The sequence below is a fragment of the Perca fluviatilis genome, chromosome 18 (genome assembly GCF_010015445.1).
Source record: "Perca fluviatilis chromosome 18, GENO_Pfluv_1.0, whole genome shotgun sequence".
Classification (NCBI taxonomy): Eukaryota; Metazoa; Chordata; class Actinopteri; order Perciformes; family Percidae; genus Perca; species Perca fluviatilis.
Window position 1 is genome coordinate 22761641 of NC_053129.1, and position 21914 is coordinate 22783554.

Consider the following 21914-nt stretch of genomic DNA (forward strand, 5'->3'; position numbering starts at 1 on the left):
TGTATTATGCTATTGTATTATATTATTATAACACCACCTGTTCACCACAGCCTACAACCTCCCTTAGCTAAACTTACAGTAATTTCTGTAAAGTGTGCTTGGGTTTCATGAGAGGTGCTATATAAATAAAAGGTATTATTGTTATTGTTATTATTATTATTATTATTACTATTATTATTATTATTATTATTAATGCACAGTTGGTGTTACACCATAGTACAGTAATGTGACTGAGGATTGCAGTGGTTTTTGAATGTATATATATATATATATATATATATATATATATATATATATATATATATATATATATATATATATATAAACAACCTTAACATAAAGTTTTGGTTTTAGCTAATGGCCCCTCTTTAAGACGGGGCCTCAAGATTGGGTCAATAATGAAAGTGTTGCCTTATAATTTGCTTTAGCAGTATTAAAAGCAAACAATGAAATTATCACAATTTGCCCCACCGGTCTGCTGAAGATCTGGTACCCTGGGGCAACTGACTGCTTTTCCTGTTTGGTAATCCAGACTGTCCTATTAAAGGAAAAGCTAATAAGTGGAGTTTTTTTGTTAAACTACATACAGTATGTACATTGATTATTTTGTATCACCTAGCTCTAATATGGCCTGAAGCCAATTGGCTTAAATTGCTGTCTGTCAAAGGTATCCCTCTGGTCCCGCCTCTTACTGCCCGTCTGTTTTTATCCGCGGTGTCGCGCTGCAGGTCGTCAGGGGAAGTGGTGGGCGTTCCTCCATGTTTGTTAGCTGGCTGTTGATGCTGCGAAGATTATTTTCCGCCACGACAAGCTTTCCCGATGTTTCTTCCTACGCTTGTGGAGGACATGCATCATTTTAAACCAAGTCGAGACAGACTGTACACCACCAGGTGTTGTGGATGTTGCCATGTCCGGACGGGGACCATCATCCTAGGAACATGGTACATGGTACGTAAAATGGTTGATGGGGGAACAAGCCAGTGCTAGCTAGCATTGCCTATCAACTGTTTTAAGTTTGCTAATATAGCTACATGCTACATAATGAATGCCAACCAGATTGTCTTAATGTGGTTATAATGACTGTTGTCGGCAGATCCCATGTTAGCTAACTAGGCGCTACTTTCGACCATTTTAAAACAGCCGTTATATGCCGAGTTGACGGAAACAGAACTCTAGCGTTAGCATTAGCCTGCTATCATTTCAGGTTTGGCCAAGGGTTTGACTAACCTAGCGTTAGCTAGCTGACTGTTTCTATCGATACAACTTGCCCAATCTTGAAAATGCGATTGGTAAACTGACACAAATACAAGTAGCAGATACGGTTTGGGTTCAGAAGGGTTAAAATATGTGACAGTTTGACTTAACGTTATGTGGCACGTTAGCGCAAGCTAGCCGAGATTACGCTGACTTGCTAACGTAACTAACGTTAACTGTTGTCAAATCATAACAAGCTTGACTATGAATGAATCCATAGTAACATAATTTGCTAAAAAAGGACGCAGGTTTTTCTCATTTATGTTTTATACGGTATTTCTCGTTCCTGCAGCACTTTCATATAACTCACAGTTTAATTAATCCCCTCTCGTTTTTACCACGTCACATAACAGATGTTCCTGGATTTGGTTGCATTTCAAAATCCTCAGCTAGCTGGACAATAACGTTACATGCTGCAACACAAGGAAACTGAAAATCGTGTGCTCACGTTCTGGTTTGCTAATGTAAAGAGGCTCAATGGATTACAAACAGAAATCTACATATTCAAATAATAATTGAAAATTCTTGGGAATATTTATTCATTTCACTGTGTTTATTACTTTGAAGCCACTCGGAGAACAATCAAGAACAAATAATATAAATAAAAATGAATCTAAAACAAAACACAATTTCTGGGACGCAAACATAGAATCCCACAACCTGTTCGTCACTTGTACTCATTTATTTGTTTTCGGTCCTCAGACCTTCAAGCAAAGCTAAAATATTTTAAAGAGTCAAGAGTTTTTGATCATATTTGTGACTGCGAAAAAGACTTTATGGTGTGCAAGACCTTTTCTGAAATGGCAACACGGAGAACACAATTGCCGAAATATAATATTACAGTTTTAATTATGGTACTTGATGGTCAGGCTGCTTCCTTTTAGTCTGTCTGTACAAGTGTATAGTACAAGTGTCTGCAGTTGTACCAATTTGACTTAAATTATTATTATTATTATTATTATTATGTTCTCTTCACCTAAATTATCCAGATTGCATCTCACTAATAAATGTTATCTTATGCTTTCCCAACTCTCTTCTCCTTGAATTCGTCAGAACACATAAACCGATAAACACAAGCACTTAACAAGACTTCTCTGCCTTTAAATCCGCCCTACATTGAGTTGTAGATACGATGTTGGTGTAACAATTGGCAACAATGTGTTGTTTTGTTTAGGACGTTCTTGTTCCAGCTTGTTGGTTTTTAGTTCCACCTCTCAAAAGCTAGTCTCTCTATGAAAGAGTAGTCCCACTTATTTTTAGTATATCACAATAACTTCCGATTGCATTTTACAACATTTTCATAGCATATAATAACTTACATTTTCTTCCATCCAGATAACCAGTAGTTTCCGTTCACGCCAGCATGTATAATGTCTTCTTCACAGTATCAACTGTATCTTGTGAATGTAAGGCCGCTCAGCGGCTTGAATGCTGGAGCGTCCTTTAGTCTCTAAATGGTTCCTCCTCACGACTGCATTCCCACATAATGATAAAGTAACCTTGACAAAAAGGGGATATAAATTGTTCACTGTAATGTTGCCGGTCATCCATGTCTTTGGCAAGTTGACTTCCCCACAATATTAACATGAACTGAAACCAATGGCTGACTTTAAGGGAGGAATTCAATCTAAAACGTATTCCAAACTGTTGTTGGAAAATGTTGTAAGTTATGTGCTAAAACATGTAAGAGTACTGCTTTCTTTTTTTTTTCTCCTTCCTCTCCTCAGGTAGTCAATCTGTTGATGGGCATCCTGCTGACTGTAGCTGTGACCCACCCAGAGAACGTGCCCACTATTGACTTGCAGTATGAGGTCATTGACCATTACTTTGCCTCTGACAGGATGTCTGGTAAGCAGTTAAATCTACATAAGAATTACTGTAAGAGCTAACAAACTGCATTGGAAATTTTATTGAGTTTATCAAACATTAATACACCAAAAACATTCTGTTATGATGTCAAAGTGAAAATAGTTTTCCCACTGAAACCGCACTGAAAAAATATTCTCTGCACTGGATTTAGAAGTGTATAGCTGCTTTTTTCACTAACAGATGAGCAGCAGTTACGCTGAGGTTGAACGTGTGATTCCTCTTCCACGGGAGCACAACTCCCCCACTGACTGTAAAACAAAACAACTCATGAGGATAACCGATCACTGCTGTGCTGTGTACATGTCTGAAAATGTTGTTATTGGTGTTGTGTCCCCGCTGTCATTCCTTTGTGTTTTCTTCAAGGATTTATGTCTGTCCAAGGTATTTGTTTGTATGTGCCAGGGCAGTGCTGCCAGGGCTACCAGAGTGCCTTTTCTTTCTAGCTGGTGGTTGTTTTGTTGGTTTGGCCTGGTGAAGGCTTCTTCGTTTTTCTGAAATGGTGACTCAGCGGGAGAGGAGGGGAAACAACCATGGTGGGGTTGACCTTCCCACAGCAGGGTCATGCCAGCACACAGAGCAGTGGAGGTTGTCCACAGCCCGCAGAGGCAATGTTACTATATAAGTGCAGCTTCATCAGGCTGCACTCATTTTATTCCAGGCCATGTTTAAAAGTTATTTAACTAATAAAAAGATAATGGTCTCTGGTGTATAGTTTGGATTAAGCTGAGTATTTATCTTTAAATTTATTATACTAAACTACAAAATGCCAAATATTCTCTTGTGGCAGGTTATCCAAATCTGCATTTTTATGCCCCTCTTTCTGAAAGTAAACATAATCTCTTTAGGGTTTTGATTATAGATTTTTTTTTTTTTTTTTTTTTTTTGATGCTCCAGACAGTGGTCTGACAGTTTCATATATTGATGCTCAAGTTGTTCTGCTTGAGCTACTTTGGACCGCATTGGTGCAGTAGCTTTCTCACCTTCTTCTTCAGTGCAACAGGCAGAACAGTTTGAGGAAGTGAGAGACTGAGTGATGGAAAGAAAAGAGGATATGAAAGGCAGGCCTTTTAATTATCCCGTGCTGAGTTTCATTGTATATTTAACGAATGCTTAATGCTTCCTGCTCTTTAACACAGTTAGCTGGAAAGGGAGAAGCCCCGGCGAATATACATTCTCTCACACACACACACACACACACACACACACACACACACACACACACACACACACACACACACACACACACACACACACACACACACACATTGATATGTATACATTAATGATTAATGTGATAAATCAATCCCTGCATTTATTTATTCTCACATTTTCCTCATACAGAGAATGCCTGTGTTGGATTTGCCATCTCTCTGCTGATGCTCACTATCAGTGCCATGATGGTGTATGGAGCCATTACTGTAAGTCTGCACAGTGGACATGGTGCCGTTTTTAATTCTATTTTGACAGCATGGATTTAATTTAAAGTGCTGTCATTGTTTCATATGCTTATATGTAATCCCAGAATGTGCATGCATTTAAAAAAAAAACAAAAAAAACATTACTTTTCAAGTTGTATAATAATAGCACCAGAGTTAAGCGGTAAGCAAGACGTTACATGAAACACCGGAAGCACCCTCCCTGGTTTTTTTTTTTTACTCTAGTACATTTTAGCTGGATGTTAAAAAAAGAATCCTGATGCAGTGGGAGTGTAGCGCACAATGCTATGTTCTCACTGCCTGTCATCTTTACCTCACAGGCCTGCCTGATGGCATCAAGACTGACAGGTTTGATAGCCCTCTGACGTGGCCCTGCTTTAACCTGCTAGTTGCGATGACTGCACAGTTAAAGTGTGTATCTGCAGGCTGGGTGCTCAGTCGCAGTCTATGCAAGAGTAATACTTTAGCTGTGCAAGTACATGCTCCCAGACAACAGTAGTAGAAACCCTTTTTCCAATACAGTACAGGTTGGCGGCACAGAGCCGTGGTTGCTGTAGTGTCCTAATTAAATACCTTAAATTTGTTTGAACCATTATCATAACTATACCAAAGCTATTCAGAACATTGCTACATAATGTAGGAATGCAGAGTAGAAGTATGAGAATGAGTATACTGTAGAGATTCTTGTAAAGTGACTCAGTTAAAGGACCGCTTTGCTGATTTTCAACCTTCCCCAAGTCTTTGTTACAGTAAGACGTGCTTAATATACACAGTTACAATGTCAGCACTCCCTGTCTCTGTAGGCAGGCTCTTTTATATATACCCCAAACCACATCTGATGATGCAGCCACAGCTGGAGCTGAAGGAAAAATCTTTTCAATCCAGGAAAACTCGAATAAGACATGTAAGCCAAGAAAACCAAAGTTAGAAAATGTAGAATTGGAACAGACTTTGAAACATTGAAAACTGTAGTGTTTCTGATTGCTGCTCAGGCTGTGGATGCATCCTCATCTGTGGAATTTGTAGACTCAAAAGAGCCTACCTACTGGATATGATAGATGTGTAAGCATGTTAATCTCAGACGTGTGGACATTAGTTTGGAAAACAATGCAACATGGTCCTCCTTGTACACAATGACCTCAAACAGGATCTGCCTAACTGCTGAGTTTAACGCAACTCACCTGTAATTGTTTTCCTTAGCATCGTGACGGGTGGCTCATCCCGTTTTTCTGCTACCAGCTGTTTGACTTTGCTCTGAGCTGCCTGGTGGCCATCAGTTCTCTCACCTACCTACCCAGGATCAAGGACTACCTGGACCAGCTGGTCAGTGCCAAAAGTCCTACCACTCCACCGTCTGATTCTGTTGACATTATGAGTCAATCGGATTACAGCTCCCATGTTTATTTTACAACAGAGGATCCTGACAACACAGGCAACATTAATAGACCTTTTTCACGGCAGACATATTGACATGTCATAGTAGGAAAATACAGGTGTATTCAAAACCATTAATGATGGCTGTACAAATACTAAGATTTATGTAAAGGAGTGAAGTTTTTTTTAATTTTAATGTCAATCTTTTATTATTTTCTCCTACTAAAGCACACTGTTGGTATTTTAGAATAAGATTCCACGCTCATAGAAAAAGAGGAGAGAAATGTGGAAAAAGCAAATGAGCTGCTGTCAAGTCAGAGTCCCTTAAAGTAATTAGGAAAATCGTTAACAGATAAACTAGTCTGTTTGCATAATTTGCATTAATTGTATTTTGTGCAACTTGATTTTTTTCTGGAAAAATCTAATACAAACACTTGATCTAATGTATTTTTCAACAAATTTTGAAAAAGTCCCACCTATAACATGTCACTGTTAAAACAGCGTCACAACAGATCTTTTAAGGATGTGGGGTGTTTTTTTGTACGGATTGCATGGTAACGTTGATGGCAATGTGAGTTGAATGAGTATAAAAAGGTCTTATTGATTATCTGACGTCTGTTCTTGTCTTCCTCAGCCGGATTTCCCGTACAAGGACAACCTTCTCTCTCTGGACTCCAGCTGCCTGCTGCTCTTTGTGCTGGTCTTCTTCGCCTTCCTCATCATCCTCAAGGTAGGGCTGGGACGATTCGTTGACGTAGTCGACGTCATCGATTGCGTAAATGCGTCAACCCAAATAATTTGCGTCACGGCGTAGAAATAACCGGCTGCCTCCAGCAACAGTGCAAGTATGGAATCCTCGCAAGTTCATCAACACGTTGAGAAAAAGGCTTGCACGCGGTCTTCTAAAGTGTGGGAGTATTTTACTCTTAATGCCAACAACAACGTGGTAGTCTGTAGACTTTGTAAAATGATCCCTGAGTCAGGATAACAGCAGCAAAACACCGTAAGTTCTGCTCACCTATGCCTCTCCAGCTTCTCCCGTAGCTCACCCGTATACAGTATGTCCTGCACATCTTGAGTGTGAGGTAAACTGTGCTAAATCGTGTCTTTCCCCATCAGTAGCACTGTCTTCGATAATTTGTGCAACCAGGCCAGATTGTTTCAAATGTCTCACGAGCGCTTTTTAACGTCAGTTATAACAGCCCACAAATTTAAAAAATTGTCGGGTTTAAATTGGGCTCGGGCTCATAATTCCCTTTTAGAAAGGAGAGAGAGAAATTACGTTTTTTTTTATTTTTTTTTTATTTATTTTTTAAAAGAAAATGTATTTGTGTATTCTTCCTGAAAGTGCCTTTAAATGTTAATTTGTTTTATTGTTGGGTTTATTTGATAGGGAGAAGAGCTTGGATGTTAAACAAGAGCTTATTCATTACCTACTACTGTTAAAAAGCAAACAAATACAGGCTACTCTTTTTGCACTTACTTTAAGTTTTTATTTTTGTATTCCTCCTGAATATTTTAATAAATAGAGATTTTAACCTTATTGAAATTTAGTTTTGTGTTAATTGAGCAATGGGAAAATAATCGCTAATCGAAAAATTAATCGTTAGATTAATTGAAAAATTAATCGTTAGATTAGTTGACTAATCAAAAATATAATCGCTAGATTAATCGTTTAAAAAATAATTGTTTGGGACAGCCCTACCTCAAGGTAAAAAGTATTGCTTATTCGCTAGGCCTGCACGATTCGGGGGGAAAATATGAATCACGATTATTTTTTTTTATTTTTAGCTTAGAATTGATATCCCGATTCTCTGCCACGATTTTTTTCTCACGAAGTGTAATGTTTATTGCACACATGAACCATGACAAAACTACACAAATTGGCAGTACCAAACATAGATTTGTTTTGGCACCTATAGCACATTGCGCATCACCACAAGCCTGTAAACATAGAGGCTTCAATGAATACAGAAAATAAAGTACATACTGGCCATTTAAGTACAGTAGGCTACCAAAAATAGTCACATACTATATAACACATTGAACTAAATATGGCCCTGATACAGGCTCTATCTGAACTCCTTGAACATGTCTTAACATAATTAAAACATGTTAATGTCAATGTCAAATGCTTTCAATAAATTAATTGAAGGAGAAAAAAAGAAAATCCAAGTCCTTTTTTAAAAGTTGAATCGAGATCGCGATCGCCTATTATTCGCGGCCAAATCTGGTTTACTATATTATGTGTTGGTTCATTTAACTTATGTCCTTCTAAAGCAAACTAATATAGAAATTAATATAATATGGTGTGATGAATGGATATTAGTTTCATGTCTGTGGATTGAGTAAAAGGGTGAGTGTAAGACATGGTAAACACAGCTAGCATAGCGCCGTTTACCAACTACGCTCCATCTGTCCTATTTAAATTTCTCCAGTCGTATTTAAAGGGGAAAAGAGACATTGTGGTTTAACGAGATGAGGGATTGAAAGTGTTTGTTTGACTGTTGAGTCACACAGCCCGATTTTAAACCGTAAAATCCAAAATACTTATCTTTGCTTTCCAGTCTTACCTGATCAACTGTGTGTGGAACTGCTACAAGTACATCAACAACAGGAACATGCCAGAGATTGCTGTCTACCCGGCCTTTGAGACCCCTCCCCAGGTACGCAAGCTGCTTGAGTTACTCTGGAATTGACCGTTATGAATTTTAGATTAGATTAAACTTTGGGGTTTGGGGGAAAAAAAAAAAAAAAAAAAAAAAAAAAAAAAAAATAAAAAAAAAAAAAAAAAAAAACAAAAACACCATATACAAGTATGGTGCATAGGCAGGACAAGATATATATTGCCGTGTTAAGCAGAGGTTTATAAAGTACTAGAGACCCATACTTGAGTAAAAGTACAAGTGCTCTATCAAAAAAGTGACTTGAGTAGAAGTGCTCTTTAAGCACAACACTTAAGTAGAAGTACTAAAGTATTCAACATTTTTTGTACTTAAGTATTGCAAGTAGTTTATTTTAAAATGTACTACTCAAGTACTGAAAGTAAAAGTACAAGTATTGTTATTAAAGAAAGCAGTCAAAAGTTTGAATATCATATTGTTTATATCATGTCAAATGTTTAGCCAAGGCTGTAGCCAAAGGACTTAACAAATATTAAATATATTAAAAATAACAAATATTAACAAATACTGAAATAAAATGTACAATTATCACACTGTGCAAGTAAAATGAACATCCTCTCCAGCACAGTAACGATTAAAGCCCCAAAAAATGTATCGCACGCTAGCTAGTAACGTGTGATGTACAGGAAAGTTAGCAAGCTAGCAAGATACAGAGAAACTAGCAGCTTCACATCACCGGGTCAAACGGTTAACATTCAGTACTCATCACAGACTGAAACAGCTCAGGAATAGATTACTCTGCTGCTTAAATAGGCTATATAGAAAGAGTACAAACTTACATCGTCTCTGACTTCTGAACGGGCAACCGTAATGAAAAGAAACACAAGGCGATCTTGGGGATTTCTTATGTAAATTACGTAATTAGCGTACGTAACTAACGTACACACACTGTAACCTACACAGTCTCCGTAGCGTGAGGAATTCACAACAGTAACGAGTAACGATGCAGCACATAAAAAATCTATCTGAGTAAAAGTATTTCAGTCTTCGAAAATATGTACTCAAGTAAAAGTGGAAGTAGGAGAAAAAAATAATACTCCAGTAGAGTACAGATACAGCCTTTTAGTACTTAAGTACAGTAGTGAAGTAGTTCTACTCCGTTACTATACAGCTCTGGTTATAAGAGCAGAATAAATATGGCTATGTAATATGAACAATGTATGAACAACATGTACAGATATGTGCAATGTAGTAGCAGTGACATTATAATGGTAGTAAGAATAATATGGATATATGCAGTGTATTAACAATATATAATAAAAACAACTGATATACTGAATTAGGGATGGGCGATTATGGCCTAAAATCCATATTGCGATATACATTGCAGCCTCTTGCGATAACGATATATATTGCGATATATAAATTATAATAGAACCATTTCAGACCAGGTTACATAGACCCTAAGGAAAACCAAACTGCTAAATGTATTTATTTATTTTTTAAAAGAGAAAGAAACATAGTATGTAGTTTTGAGAACATTTATTGTTCAAAACTGTAATTATACAACCTAGTGTTGCAGATGAATAAAATTCAAGTACACTAGTTGCAGAGACTTTGACAAAGAAAAAGCTTAAAGTATTGGGTGTCTTCTCTTTAGTGCAAACCATTCTGAAAGGCACTACACTTAGTAAGTTTAAGTCCTTGGTTCTTAAATGCCACCCAAGATGCAGAGAACAGGAAAAACTGGTGTCTGTTTAGTTAAGGAACAGACACTGTACTGGAAATACTTTCAGTATTAGGCAAAGATGCACAGATACTTTGAATAAAAACATATTTCAAACAAAGTTTCTTACCTGCAGCCTAATGTAATGCATTTGAGAACACACACACACACACACACAAACACAAACACAAACAAGAGTCAGGACTTTTCCCGGTGGGCCGGTCTGATAATAGTTATACATTGCAAGTTGTTAGCAACACCATCCGGCAGCCTGGCGCCGCTGCCTGCTGCTCAGACGGTGCAGCCTCTGCTCAACCCGTACGGCAGGGGCCTTAAACGTCCCGGTACATTTTTTGGTCCCGCTGCGCACACGCACTCACGGCTGTATGTTCAGCGGGGAAGTACAACGTCTGCAAACACAGGCTGCCAAGATTCCAATCGTCCGTTATATAGTGAATGGTCAGGCTGGTGAAAGGCTCCACGGTACGGCTCGACCACAGGTCCGTTGTAGCGGCTTAAATCCAAACCAAGTCCAAATTTTTTTTATTTTCCGTTTTTTTCACCTTTTTTTTTAGTTTGTTTACTCATCAAGATGATGATGACGCGTTGCGTTTCGGCTCTAAACCGGGGTAATTAAGTCGTCATCAACATGATTTACTGCGCTAGTGCAATATAATTAAATCTATGTGTTTATATTGCATATCGTCTATATCGCCCATCCCTATACTGAATGAACCATATAGACAGATATGTACAGCTATGTGCAGTGTGGTAACATAAGAGTAGTAAGAATAAGTGTATGTGCAAGATGAATAGTATATGGCAAAGTATGGGTGTAATTACAGTATACACATCTGTAAATAAATAAATGGAACAGTATGAGTATTTGATGAGTAGTATCATCTGTCACAAAAACACAGTTGATACTATCAGATGCAGCAATATGTAATGCTTAAGTGAAGCCAGCAGGTGGCAGGCCTTCCACACAAGTCTGAGAAGCCAATAGGGGACAATCATTGCATAAAATTAGTTCATACAAGTTTACCTTGTCGGGGGGGAAAAAAACATTTATTGCTAGCTAATTTAGAACGATTTATAATATACAATGTTAGACTCATTACTTCCAGTTTTCCAAATCTGCTTTTATAAAAGAGGTTTAAATGTTTCTGAATTTTCCCGCACATTAAAAAGTTGGAGTCTTACTGTTGCAAGAGTACACACTTTACGGATGTTTACACTCAACTGAGTCATCGTGTGGTGAGGTAAACTCTGAATTAAGGTTGAAACTAACAATTATCTCTGTTATCAATTTGTCTGCCTGTTATTTTGTCAATGAATCAATTAATTGTTCCGTCTATAAATCCCAACAATTAGTTTTTGTTCACAATTTCCCAAAGCCCAAGTCGTTGCAAATTAAATTACTAGTTTTGTCCAACCAGCAGCCCAAAACCAGCACGTTTTACTATCGCAGAAGACAAAGCAAACCAGCAAACGTTCAAATTTGAGAAGCTAAAACCAGTTGATTTTCCCCGTTTCTGCTCAAAAAATTACTTCAGACCATTACTTGACTATCGAAATTGTGGCAGATTAATTCAGCAGATTACTCAATTATGAAAATAATCGTTAGCTGCAGCCCTAATCTGCCCTAATCTGTCTTGTGGTCTGTGTGCATCTAGATTTCTTTGCTCCGAAACATCAAATCGAACATCGAACCTAAATGTTAAATAATATATAATGTTATGAATCTTGATATAGGCCTTTTATGATTTTTAAAGTTTTGTTTTCTTTCCTCTCTAGTACATCCTGCCCACTTATGAGATGGCAATGAAGATGCCAGAGAAGGAGCCACCTCCTCCTTACATGCCCGCTTAAGCACCAGCCCTGTTGCCAAAACACACATGCACACACACTCACACACCACCATATGCATTCCTACCTTCCCTCACTAAACCTTTCTGAACACCCCTGACCTACTTGTGTATGTGTAAGGCCACTGATAATGTTTTATTTATCCCTATCCTCTGTATTTCTACAGAGCATCTGTAAAGCATCATGGAGGTGTGAGAGGAGAAAGGTGGGAAAGACTGAAATCTGTGTGAAATGAATGAATGAATGAATGAATGTGATGTTTGAAAAGCAACGGAAGCTTCCAGCCCGCCCTCCCACCCCTTCTGGCCTTTTTTAAGTCTTAGCAAAAGGGATACATGTGAAAATGTAATTGCTTGAAATGCTATCATCAATCCAGCACCATCCTAGCTATAGATTGTTATGACGTGTAAAAACAAACCTACTATTACGACAATCCACTTATTATAGCTCTTATTGTTGAATTGTGTTACTTTTCCCCCTACTTATTAAGATCTAGACTATTCCATCTCAGTCATGAATGGATTCTGTAGCACTTTTCAGTCTGTTATTTATTTAGCTTTGCTGTGGTTCAGTTCACCGCCACCCTTGACATTTTCATCACTCTCTGCTGCCCTGGTGTGTTAGCAAAGCTAGTGAATTGTTTCCCAGCTGAGACTGAGAGACAGATGATGGATCATTTTCTCTGCTTCTCTCTCACCTCACATCTGGAGCAAACTGCTAGTCTTGTGAACATTTGTAGTTGCATGCTTATCAACATCCTCCCCCATTACTTTACTGGTAATATGATTTTTATCCTAGTGGAAATACTTTTGACTTCAATAAACGTTTCAGAACATTTTATATCTTCATGAATCTTTTGTTCATGTCCAATATGCTGAAGTAAATTCAAATGTTGTTAATCAGCAGATTGAGTCTGCACAGTTGTCATAGAAATATTCCATACAAACGGTAACACATTGACTTTGAATTTGGTTTTATTAAAACCTTGTGTTGTCACCTTTTCACCAAATTATGGACCTACAATATTGTGTTGCTAAAAGACTTAATTGTACCTAATGACTTGCAATATGAACTAGAAGATCAGGTGTTGCTTGAAGTAGTGCTCCTTATCAAAAATGTAGTATTCAGTATTTTTTAGACTCAATATTTTACAATTTGACTAATTTACACATACACATAGAAATACAAAGTTCAGCGTTTCTTTACCAAACATTCCTGTCAGTGTGGGAAAGGGTTTGAAACACAATTAAGACCTGATTTAGACCTTCATGGTGTGAATGATTTTATTTAAGTATTCTTGAACAGTTTACTGAATTAATAAAATATGAAAATCTAATTAATTGGAAGCCTTTTTGGCAGTGGAAAGTGGTGCGTTTGGGGGACTCGTGATCTAAAACATCCTTAACCCTTGTGTTGTCTTCTTTACTATTTTTGGTTTTTTCTGGGTAAAATTTTAAAATTGTTTTAGGCCGTTTTTTTTTCGACACTTTTGCTACTTTTCCCGACGTTTTTGAAGCTTTTCCCAAAGTTTTGGTCACTTTTTTTCGTTTTTTTTTGTCACTTTTGACGTTCTTTTAAAAAAACATATATTTTTCAAATGCTATAAATTTATCAAAACACCCAAATTCAATGAGTGCACTGATCATTTATTTCACTTGTGAAGAGCGTTGTATGGAACCATCCACGTTCTATACAATTTGGTTGAAAGAAACCCAAATTTCTGATTTTTGAAAATGGGTCAACAGGAGCGTTAAAAAAAATCTGTGAAATCCTAGCTTCGGTTCTGAAGGAAATGGGATATGCAGAAGGCGGGGGGGGGGGGCAGTCATCGATACAACGGGACAGATATTTGAGTCCTTTTCAATAACGTCCTCCATGCCGTCTTTTACGGTGGCCTGGAGGTCATGTCCCAGCCTTGGATTGGGCAGACGGTTTGACGCGTCGCACTGGGAGCCCCTCATATGTGGAGGCGGTCAGACCCCTGCTGAGCTGAGCAGCATCCTCTGAGACAGAGCAGGCACAGGGCAGACCACCGGAGGACTCTGCATGCAGATAATGATGAAGTCTTTCCTCTGGAGCCTCTTGTTCTGCGCTTCGCTGCTGCTGTCTGATGTTCTGGCAACATACCAGCTCAGTGCGGGGGATCCTCAGCTGATCGCCGCACAAAGTTACGCACAAACCAGAAATAATGGCCGACCACCGTTCAGGACCCTGGATCCCTCAAGTAAGTTTTACTTATACTTGTATTCGAAATGCTTTTTTCTGATAGACAGTTTTAGTTGGTACAGTGGTGGAAGAAGTGTATTTTATTCAAGTAAAAGTAGCAGCAGTATAAAAACACCAGTGGTGGAAAGTAATTAAGTAGCCTACATTTACAGTTCTGAGGTAGGCTACTTGTATATTACTTTATACTTCACTACATTTCATTGAGAGATATTGCACTTTTTACTCCTCTAGTTTGTTTGACAGCTGTGGTTACTGGTTACTTTTCAAATTAAGATTTTACTTCTTTTTTTTTAAGCATATGATAAACTTATTAAATACATTGCATTGCTAAAAATAAAACCATATATTTGGCTTGTGACCCCTTATAATAAAGCAGTATCTACTTAGACCTCCCGTTTACTTTCTACAAGCATATCGTGAGTTGTTAGCAGTTCCAACAAAAAAAAACTATTCCCTTCTAAACTTCTAAGCTACTTTCATTTAAATAACTTTAGGCCCAAAGAGGTAAAACTCTTCAACATTTAACAATATGAATATCAAATAGTTGAGAAAAGTCCAAAATATGAACACATTGCATTGCATAACTTTTTCTTCTTCTTCTCAAATAATCATCTCATGACATCCCAGAGTCAGCTTATGTCCCTTGAAATTTTGACACACACAACGTGCATGAACATGTGAAATTCCTGACTGGGTGTTTCACAAGCGTTCTAGAACAGGATAATCCCAGCTTGTTGCAAACAACCCAGGTGGCTGAATTTACACTCATGCTTCAACTAATAATTTTTCCATCTGTTTTTGTTGTTGTATATTTCACTTTAACTTTACAATGTCAACTTACACACCTTTCCTGTACTTTCAACCTACTTATGTTCTCTATCACTTTTCCTTTCTGGTGGCCCTGTAGTTCAAAGAAGTGATTACACGTATAGAGGAGGGTATCACTACCACTACCAGCCACCAAGGATCCCTCCACCGGTAGTGTATCGACCTATGCCTCTGTTTCCTCCAGTGACTTACCACAGGCCCTCAGTCCCCATGCCGCCCTATCACCACAGATTCAAAGGGCCAGTTGCACCACAAATGCACCACATATACAAAGGGCTATCTCCACCAGTAGCTCACCATCCCCATCAGAGGCTCAAAGGCCCATTCCCTTATAAATTAAAAGGTCCATGTCCAACAATGTCAGACCCAACAGTACCAACAGCACCTGTGGTACACCTTCCTACCGTCCCTCCAACTCTACCAGAGCCAACAGTGCAGCCAACTCTGCCAGCAACTACAGTAGCACCAGTGACAACCATCCTGCCAGTGGTGGTGACCACTGTGCTGCCGGTGGAGACCACGGCTCCTGTGACGCTACCGGTCAGTACCCAAAGCGGCTTCATCACCACCGTCAGTCCTGTGGAGACAGGTAGAATATTACCAGTCAGGTTTGCTTTCCAACCCAAATCCTCAATGCTTTCCAGGTCAGATCTGTTTGCTTCTGGATAAGAATAGAAATAAAAAAGATTACTTTTTTAAGAGTATTTTTGTTAGATGAAATCGTAAATCTAAAATCTGTCTGTTAATTTAAACACAGCTCAGGTTAGCTTAGAAGTTTGATTTTTCAGGTTTTTTTTGTGTAATATATGATTGTTGTAATATTAGTGATATGTGTCTCCAGTCTTTGTGCTAAGCTAAGCGGCTGCTGGCTGTAGCTTCATACACTGTATTTAGGCCCTACTGTACAGACATGACAGCGGTATGGATCTTTTCATCTAAGCAAACAAGTGGATTTCCCAAAATGACAAACTATTCCTTTAAAGTATATGCCATTTTATTTAAAAGTAATATTATTGAATATTTATATATTTTAGTGGTAGGAGACAAAATAAGTAGCTTTCTAAACAAACTGAATTGCCATTTTGTTTCACATTATTCATCATTTCTGAATTTATGAGATGTGGACAGAGATTAAGATGTCTGGAAACTAAAAGCTAAAAAAACTAAAAACAGGCCAATTTGAAACATGCATTTTAAGTTTAAAATGAGACAAAGCTAAAACTCATTGTTTGAAATAAAATATTTTTGATTTGAAAAAGCACAGAGGATCACACTCATTACTAATTACACTAAACTGCAGAAGTGTAGTTTAGTATACAGTATGTGTATGTGATTGGACAGGCAGGGCTCCTAACACTGTCTCTATCTTTAGGTGTGATGTCACTTTTTATGTGTGGGCATCAGCATCCTTTTCATTCAGGGAAATGAGATAAAAGGATAAGTCCGATGATACGTCTCTGATGGACTGTTAAAACACTGAAATGATACAGTGTGTTTTATGGCATACTATATCATTTCACCACAACCACAAGCTTTTATTTTTACCACTGCAGTGATGCACAACAGTTTCCTTTTGTTACCATGGGAACGTGTGTCCCAAAGTATTCTGTATTTTGTTCTCACTGGGACAGTTTAACCAACAAGCTTTGAATGTTTGTCTGAATAATGAACTGTTTTTTTTTGAAAATGGACTTAATTCGTGCCATGTTTTCCTTTTTTTTTTCCCCCCCGCCCCCCCCCCTTAAACAAACCCGACATGAAGAAAGCCATCTCCCGCATCGAGCCCTTGGCGGCCGGCACCATGACGGGCCTCGCCATCAAGATCGCAGTGAATGAAGCCTTCACCGAGGAGTCTGGAGCCCGGCCTCGCTCCAGGAAAATCACCAAAGTGGCCATCATTGTGACAGACGGGAGACCCCAGGACCAGGTGGAGGAGGTGTCTGCTGCAGCTCGGGCTTCAGGCATCGAGATCTACGCTGTAGGGGTGGACCGAGCTGACATGCGCTCCCTGCAGCTGATGGCCAGCATCCCTCTGGAGGACCACGTCTTCTATGTGGAGACCTACGGCGTTATCGAGAAGCTCACCTCAAAGTTCAGGGAGACACTGTGTGGTAGGACAAAGAGACCCGTGAGACCTTTTTTCCAGCATTAACCCTGGTTCTAGTTCCTCTGTAAGGGGCACCTACAGTCTACAGGGGGTTTTGTTGCAGATTATGGATCATTTACTGTGTTATTGGTGAATTTAAATTCATAAGGAAAAATACCAGATCCTCTCAACCCCCACATGGACTGCAGATGTCGGCACTAGAACCTGCTTGTAGTTGCCAAGTTAAACCAAAGTATTTGGGCTGTGCAGCCCTAAACTTTCAGCTTCTTTTTAAGCAAACAAATGTACATGGTGATTGTTAGTAATTTCTTTTTGCGTTCAAAGCATCATTATGTTGATTGCTTTGAATTTATCCCTTTTTGTTTGAAATGATTTAAACGCACAGTAGAACCTCATTTTTTCAAACCAATCTGGAAAAGACGGCATCCAAACTAACCGAAATACACTTAAATATGGACACGTACATAGACTTTATTCTTTATATGGTTTGGCTTTCTTCTGACATAAAACAACCTACATATAATACACTTGTCTACATGCATTGAATTCCAAAAAAGCACTCTTTGTTGCTGGTGAAATGTGTGAAAATGTCAATCTGAGGCAATTCACTGGTCACAATAATTTATTTGAATGGCTTGATTTTGATTCACTACTGTACAAGAACTTCAAAGATTTGGACAAATTAGTTTCTCCTGTAAAGTTTTTATTTTTTATTTTCCCGTGTTACTGTCTGATGTTTGTCTAGTCCCCCTGGTACTTATGAAATAATTTGACCATGTAACTGTCATTACTGTTGAACTTCAGGGTTCTGTGATTTTACCTGTGTTGTCCAACACACAGTGAAGCTAAGCAGTACGCAAATGACCTTGGCTGAGATGTGGTGAAGGTGTATGAACGGATCAAGTTTTCCACCACAAGCGACATGTGGTCAAGTACAAACACACAAGAAAAGCTTGCAAATAGAATTTTTTTGAACTCATACAAGCAAAATATATATCAAAAATTGAAACAGAAATAGCTGATTTTACTCCTTTTTGTCAACATTAGAAAGAGATGCTAATAACCATCAACTGATTTAGTGGATTTTTGCAGCCACCTTACTTACTTATCACAAACTGCCTACCTTTAGTTTACTGTATGCTTGCACATGAAACTGTACCTATGCTGCCATCTTGACAGCGCCATCCCTTAACCCCGGCTTATTGCAGGTCTGGACCCCTGTGCCATGGGACATGACTGCGAACACATATGTGTCAACAGCAATGCCTCTTATTACTGCAAGTGCCGGAATGATTATATCTTGAATGCGGACAAGAAAACATGTTCCCTGAAACGTAAGAACATACTGTGTGGATTCCTGCAGCAAATGTGACTTTTTACTCTGATATTAATGCTGCTAAAAGTATGTGTAAAAGCTTTCAAAGCAATATGCTTGGCCTATAAGCAGGGCTTCACAACATCGCAACCAACTGGTGCATAATTCCTGACTATACAATTCACTGTTGGCTGTAGCATTTGTTGGACAATTATCGGGTAATATTATAGAATTGATTCACTAGTATTGCATTATTGTTGTGGCAAAATGGCAATGGTAAATTAATATTGTAGAATATTTTGGAAAGTGTACGTTCAAGCTTTGGTTTGTTCTTGAACAACAGCCCAGTTGGAAAAAAGTCGAGTGGGTGGCAATGTGTGTGCTTTTCCACTCTCTACATGATCTGTTACACTGATGTGAAATTTGCTTTCTCCCGGCGAAGAGATGAAGGCGGTGGTGGTGGAGGATCCCTGTAAATGTGAAGCCAGACTGGCTTTCCAGAAGCAGACACAGGCTGCCATCCAGCAGCTCACAGCCAAGCATATCCTTCCTGTTATTTCAGATGGAAGACATTTTATTATAAACAGCACATTTCGCTGAGGTGAAAGCTCATTCTTTCTACCTGCTGGCGATGTTATTGTAATATAATTGAACAGTGTGTCTTGTGTATGTTCCCATCATTTCATTGTGCCTGTAATTGTGTTTGCAAATGGGTTTCCTTGACTGATCTCACTAGTCGATGTGTCTGGGAGAATCGAGCGTCTGGAGAACATGGTGGGCCGTGCTTAAAGCTGGACACAGTGGTAAGAGTGGACAGCTTTTTTTTCCACGGGTGATTTGTAGTAAAAGCCGCCCACCCACCACACAGTTTGACCTTTTGTTTTATTTACTTTCTGCAGAGACCGTTCGCTGGTTTACTTCCTGGACATGGACATGTGCTTCCTGTCATCCACCGTCCCACAACTACTGTATGGACTTCAACCACAGAAGGAGTGAAGCTGTGATTCATAAACCAATACCCCTCAAGTTTCTGACTGTAGTGGACTGTTGAGTAACAATATCTGCAGTTGAATGTGTGCTTTTCGTTAATGCAATATTTTTCAAACTGCAGCTACCTACACTATTTTCTCCAAACACCTATGATCATAGTATAACGTATGTTAAACAAGTGTTATTTCTAGTGTTTCTCCTGTACTGTATTGTTTTTCTGTGTCCTGTTTGTACAAAGTTGCATATTGTGTATATAGTAGTTTTTATGAAATATCAAATTGTATTTACTTAGTAAACAATTTTGTTTTTATGCTCTAAAGCATTCAACCAGTAAAATGTTTAATACTTAACATTTTTGCATATTTTCTTTATTATATCCTTTCTAGGTTTTATTGTTGTATCATGCATTATAGAAATGTTCATCTTCTGTGTCTGTGAATGTTATGAGATGACATATAATGTTTGCTAAGAATTATAAATGTAACCAAGCAAACAAATTGGACAATAAAATAATCCCAAAGGAGGTTGTTGTGCACACTGTTGTCTTTTGAGTTCTTACTGACAATATTATGTGTGAAATCGCACTTTCTAACAAAATCTACTGGGGCTAGAAAAGGCTGAACCGTGAAACTGATATCAGAAAAATTTAAAACTGTAACTCTGGATTACAAGCATGCACCAAGCCCTGTGAATTCATTCTGCAAAGAGATTTGAATCCATTGTTGGAATGGCGGAGTCTGCCACTAACAGTGAAAACTACCAGTTCTATATAGAAAGGTAATGACAGAATACATTGAATGGCTAGTAATGCTTAAAAAAGTGCTGACCAGATATAAAAAAAAAATATGGCTTAGTTTCATGAAAGTTTGAAGGATTGTAATTCAAAATTCTCTTAATAGTACATTAACTATTAGGGGTGCACGATTCAGAAAATGTCACGATTCGATATCGATTTTCAGGCGCAAGATTGGATTTAAAATCTATTTAATATAAAAATACAATTCACAGTATGTACATGTAGTTACTTTTCCCATGGGGGGGTGGAGAAAAAAAAAAAAAAATTTTTATTATAAAAAAAAAAAAAAAAATTTTTTTTTTATTTTTTTTTTTTTTTTTTTTAAAAAGAAAGGGTTTAATGGGTATTAAAAAAAAAAATTTTTTTTTCCCCCCCCTATTACTACTAACAAGCTTGCACTTAGGATGAGTTTTAATATTTCAAGTCAAATTTTCTTAATACATTCCCTTCAATAAAAAAATTATTATTATGATAAATCCCACATTATATCTTTATGAAACCTTAATGAAGATAAAGGTTCAGTCTGTATAAAGTATTTGGCAGAGTCAACCTATTGCTCTAAAATGTGTTTTTTGTAGATACAAAGGAGGCATTATATAACAGTCTATCTTATATAACTGTACATTTCAATGCCATATATGTATTTCTGTGTCAATATAGAAAGGTAAACATGACGGTTGAGCTCTGGCATCTCTATTAACAATGTGATAGAATTTACTCTGGCTTCACAAAATGGTCAGAGGAAGATCACTTCCTAACCCTAAACCCTTTCTAAAACATACTAAATAAAGCTGGATTAGAGTCTAAAATGTACCCATGACTGAGCGGAGCTGTTAATTTGACTGACCTGAGTTTATAAATTAATTTGGAGGGTATTTTTTTAACAACTTTCCTACACCACCATTTGTTTTCTACCCCGTTATCACCATCATCTTTTTCTTACACCTTCAGCGGTGCCAGAAAAACAACAGACGAGGGTCATCATGTAACCTCTGGAATGAGTTGGCTTATTTGCCTGAAACAGCGCTGACAACAGAGCTTCTCTGTCTGCTCTGTCTGGGTGAGGAAGAGAGTCAACACGCCAACGTTTACCTCGAGTCTGGTTTGGATCCTCTCCCTCCTTTCTTTAACCAGACAGCTGTTTTATGTTTGTTCGCTATTTCAGTGGCTTTCATGGTTACCACACACACGGGTGGTCAGGGAGGTGAGCCCACCGGTGTTTCAGTGGAACAAGATGAATGGGACTCACACACCTTTGGGAAGTGGAAAAGACATCAAGTTTGTGGAAAGTTCCTGGTCAGAAGCTTTTAGTGAGACAAGTTGAGGATAAACTTTAAACTGTTTTTTTTTAAAAAACAGTTTAACAGTTTCATTGATAATTGTGTTTTTGTAAGGGTCATAAAGGGCAATTTTCTTTTTCCTGTAACCTTATAATGAACAATCGATAACAATCCTCACAAATAGTAAGCTGAGAAATGGACTAAGGATGTTTAATATAAC

The 21914-nt window shown here is 38.1% G+C and overlaps 2 protein-coding genes across 2 annotated transcripts; both read left to right on the forward strand.

Moving 5' to 3' along the window:
- Nucleotides 1–716: 716 nt before the first annotated feature.
- On the forward strand, nucleotides 717–12992 carry laptm4a (lysosomal protein transmembrane 4 alpha). The gene is made up of 7 exons (XM_039781203.1): nucleotides 717–948; nucleotides 2982–3102; nucleotides 4465–4541; nucleotides 5760–5882; nucleotides 6568–6663; nucleotides 8501–8599; nucleotides 12081–12992. Exons 1-7 carry the CDS (start codon nucleotides 820–822, stop codon nucleotides 12153–12155), a joined length of 720 nt encoding a protein of 239 aa, XP_039637137.1. The 5' UTR covers nucleotides 717–819; the 3' UTR covers nucleotides 12156–12992.
- Nucleotides 12993–13996: 1004 nt separating this feature from the next.
- Nucleotides 13997–20153, forward strand: matn3a (matrilin 3a). Its single transcript, XM_039781344.1, has 7 exons — nucleotides 13997–14376; nucleotides 15286–15795; nucleotides 16949–17317; nucleotides 18522–18647; nucleotides 19071–19169; nucleotides 19362–19431; nucleotides 19528–20153. The coding sequence occupies exons 1-6, from the start codon at nucleotides 14199–14201 to the stop codon at nucleotides 19415–19417; spliced, it is 1338 nt and encodes a 445-aa protein (XP_039637278.1). The 5' UTR covers nucleotides 13997–14198; the 3' UTR covers nucleotides 19418–19431; nucleotides 19528–20153.
- The last annotated feature ends 1761 nt before the right edge of the window (nucleotides 20154–21914 follow it).